General features: G+C 33.8%; 1 protein-coding gene across 1 annotated transcript; it reads left to right on the top strand.

Annotated features, from left to right (window-relative positions):
• The first annotated feature begins 961 nt into the window (after positions 1–961).
• Positions 962–3,692, top strand: LOC114310505 (lectin). Its single transcript, XM_028256518.2, has 3 exons — positions 962–1,154; positions 2,506–2,624; positions 3,073–3,692. Exons 1-3 carry the CDS (start codon positions 1,101–1,103, stop codon positions 3,278–3,280), a joined length of 381 nt encoding a protein of 126 aa, XP_028112319.2. The 5' UTR covers positions 962–1,100; the 3' UTR covers positions 3,281–3,692.
• Positions 3,693–3,893: the final 201 nt, after the last annotated feature.

Below are 3,893 nucleotides of genomic sequence, written 5' to 3'. Positions count from 1 at the left end.
AGGGATCCTGAGGCAAGGCGCGAGAGCCGAGACCTCCGGGAACTCCAAACGAACACAAACATGGATAATCACCGAGTGTTCAAACGGTGACGTCCAAGTCTTGAGGACGGTCAAAAATGGGGTGTCTACACTAGCGAGTGTGAGAAACGTTAAAAATTATACTTTGTAGGCAAATACTGATTTTAGGAAAGATAAGAGGATAAGGATCATTGGTAATTCATTATTTGTCATTTTTATTTTGTTATTCAATTTTTTTAATAAAATAAATTTTGCTAGATTGAGTTTCACAATATATATATATATATTATTTATTACTATTATATGGAAAACTTAAAAAAAATGTAATTAGTAAAAAATAATAATAATAATTATTGAGGTTTACATAGTTTACAATATCATCTAATATATGGCAAACTAAAATTATGAAATCCTTAGAATATAATAATGTATTTATATTTTATCATAAGTGTAGTTTTGTTCCTAAAAATAAAAATTCAAAAAGTGCAATTTTATAATTTATCATAATTTTTGTTTAATTTTTACTAATTACATTATGATTCATATTATTGTTATTTAGAACCTAAAACAAACATTAATGGAAAGAAGAAGGGGGGGGGGGGGAATCATAAGTGAAATTGTGATAAAAATAGTTAAAATTAATTAATTTTTTTATTGTTTAATTTTAATTTTAATTTTAAAATTAATTATTAATTATTAATTATTAATTCTTTATTTGAAACCATGCACATGAATATTACGCTGGTTATCAAAAATCTCAAAAAAAAGTCACTGTAAATTAATTAAAACATTGTTATTTAAAAGTCACTGTATTAGACTATTTAGTGTAAAAAAAAATTAAAAAAAATTATTTAGTATAATTTCTTATTAAATGGAAATAACTTAAATAAGTTTAAAAATTCTTTATCTAGAGAGGAGTATTTTTAATTTCACCTTTCAAATTACAATAAACTTTACCAAAGAGGACTAATATGATATGATCGGTCTTCATAGGGGAAATGCTATAAAAATGAATGAACTAAACTCAAGTTCAACAGGCAAAGGAGAGGAAACTCTGAGCAGCTTTGAAGCCTTATGCATTAATGATGAAGAAGGCAGATCTCATCAATGGAGTCTTCCTTGAAAATAAAAGAAAGGTCAGGCCAACAAATCAATTCCTCCTTCCCTTTCTTTTGTTTTCTTTCTTTTTATTCGTTTATTTTTTTTATTTCCTGTTTTCCAGTTCTTAATGTTCTAATGTAATGTGGAAATGATTCAAAACATGAGAAACTTTTTGCCTTCACGCACAGTGACAAACTAAATCAAAGGAAAATAAGTGTTGGAAACAAAGTCAGTTTGAGAATGATTCTTTAATACTACATTCATACTTGTGTTTTGGACTACATCAGCTTCATCCTCATGTTTGTTTACTGTATTCTCTGCCTATAAAACTGTAGAGGATCATCTTGGCCCTAGAATCAGAACTTGTAGTCTGGTGTGGATCAAACACATCCCTCCAAAGGTCCAGTTTTTTTGGTGGTTGGCTTGGAAGAATAGGGTGAACACTGCTATTTTTTGCATAGAATTGGTGTTCTTCAAGGTAGCTCTCCAAATCTGTGTGTGTTTTGTAAGGCTGATTGCAGATCTTTGAACCATGTCCTGCTGTTCTGCCCCTTTTCTTGGCAAGTATGGGCTGAGATGATGAAGTGGTGGGAAGTGCAAGGAGCAATGCCAGGATCTGTGGGGGGGTTCTTCAGTGGTGGGCTGGGGGAGTTGTAAAAAAGAAGGAAAGATTGTTATGGAATGCTACCCCCTTGGCTGTGCTATGGTCCTTGTGGAAGCTCAGGAACGAATGTTTGTTTAAGGCATCTTCTCCAATTCTGACCGAGTTGTGTGAGTTTATTAAAATAAGGAATGCTTTATGGGTGAATCTGAACTTTAAAGAGTTTCACTTCACTATCAATGATTGTGTTCAACTTCAGTCACATCAGAGCTTGTCTTGGTAGAAGGGGGTTGTTGAATGCGTAGCCTGGCTCATTTTGGCAGTGGTGTTGTCTTGGCTTTCTGCTGTGTTTGTTCTGTTGTTTTGCTTCTCTGTTTTTCTTTTCTTGTTTGTTGGTCACTCACCAACGTTGTGGTTTGCTAGCAGATGATTTGGCCAGCCTTGTGGTGCCAACCTAGTTGGGATCATTGAGTTGGCTTTGATGTTCTTTGCACTCACTATCTTTATTGATGTTGTATCTTATACTTTTCTTGATTCCATCAATAAAGTTCTTTTTTGCTGTTTCAAAAAAAAGTTCATACTTGTTTTTTGTATTTTATTATTCTTCTTAATAAAGTCCATGATCGAGTTCATTGTAATCTCTGAATAATAAATTTGAGCCAAGAGCTGATCATGATTCACTACTAAACTAACATCATTTTTTTTTTTTTTTCTTTCTTTCTTTCTTTTTTTTTTTCTTTTTTTTCTTTTTTTTTTTTTTATATTTTGGGTCCATTTATTGACAGAAAAAATGGGTTGACAAGAAGTCTGGTTATTCCTCCTTCGTGTTGTATCCAAGAGCACTTGCAGTTGCTGGAGGCAATGAGACTGATTATTGGACTTGGAAATGTTTCAAAGATATAAGGTCTGTGTGTGATACTATTAGATTTTACAGTACACCCATTTAGATATTTGTCCAGTACAGATCCATCATATATGCAAATTCAATCTAATTCTTAAATTTATGGATATGGCCACTATCCATGAAAACTACTAGAAACTCAAATTCACTAACCTCAGTGCCAAACTAATGATGAACCCAACAATGGATGCTCTTCGAATCAATCTTCTGTCAACATGCTCGAATACTCTCACCTCAATAGTTAGTTTTTAGGTTGGGTTTGAGTTCTACATTGGGATTGTATCTCCTTATTGAATTTACCAAATTTGTATGGTTCTTGTGCTTTATATTCAAAGTCATCAACTATCTTAGTGTGTTTGAGTTTTCTAGAAACTCCCCGTTCAACAATATGATGGTACAAATTCTACATACTATTAATTCATTAATAAATAATCCCTTTGCAATTTTGCAGTGATGATAATGTGGAAGTAGTGAAGTTAATTACCATATGTTGGTTAGATGTGCAAGGGAAGTTGGAGATATCAGAGCTATCCCCAGAAGTTGATTATGAGATTGTATTTATGGTCAGGTTGGCTAAAGGTTGTTCTGGGTGGGAATTGCCCAATACACTCAAACTGTCACTCCCAAATGGACAAGTGCGTGAACGTGTGCCTCTATGAGGAGCCCAAAGGACAGTGGCTGGAGCTCAACATCGGCAACTTTCGGACTACCAAAGGCGACAGAGGAGAAGTGTCCTTCAATTTTACCAATACTGCTGGACACTGGAAATGTGGACTTCTTTTCAAAGGTGCCCTTATTAGGCCCCAAAAAATGTCTCCATGACACCCCCAATCTTCAAGCCTCCTCAATCCTATACTTAAAAGGAGGCCTTGTGAATTTGGCAACGTTCTGTTCCGTTTGTTTCAATTTCAACAATTTATTTTTCTTGTCAAACTTTGTACCAGTAAAATAAAGGTTTGCATGCTCTGTTTGTTGTACTATAGTTTGTTTCAGCATCAATACTACTGAACTTTTTAAGCTTCATTTGTTTGGGTAAAAAATATTTTTTAATAGAAAATTTTTTCTAGAAAATATTTCCGTAAAAAATGTTTTTCTTTGTTTGATGGTGGTAGTGGGAAAAAGGTAGAGGTGGAGGTGGCGGCGTGGTGATAGGGTGACGGCAGCAGTGATGGTGGTGGAGGTGACACTAACGGTGGTAGTGAGGTGACATGTTGATAAGATTTTAGTTCAAAAAATATTTTGACTTTTAATAGTGAAAAATATTTTATGTCC

Source organism: Camellia sinensis, chromosome 2 (assembly GCF_055761805.1).
Source record: "Camellia sinensis isolate YWXY chromosome 2, ASM5576180v1, whole genome shotgun sequence".
NCBI lineage: Eukaryota > Viridiplantae > Streptophyta > Magnoliopsida > Ericales > Theaceae > Camellia > Camellia sinensis.
The sequence above is the reverse complement of the archived record's forward strand: the minus strand, read 5'-3'. Positions and strand labels throughout refer to the sequence as shown.

Excerpts from the sequence above, each read along its gene's own strand:
- LOC114310505 (XM_028256518.2), top strand. The coding sequence starts at position 1,101 with ATGATGAAGAAGGCAGATCTCATCAATGGAGTCTTCCTTGAAAATAAA. Across the intron at positions 1,155-2,505 it reads TCCTTGAAAATAAAAGAAAG|AAAAAATGGGTTGACAAGAA; the intron begins GTCAGGCCAACA and ends ATTTATTGACAG. Across the intron at positions 2,625-3,072 it reads AAATGTTTCAAAGATATAAG|TGATGATAATGTGGAAGTAG; the intron begins GTCTGTGTGTGA and ends GCAATTTTGCAG.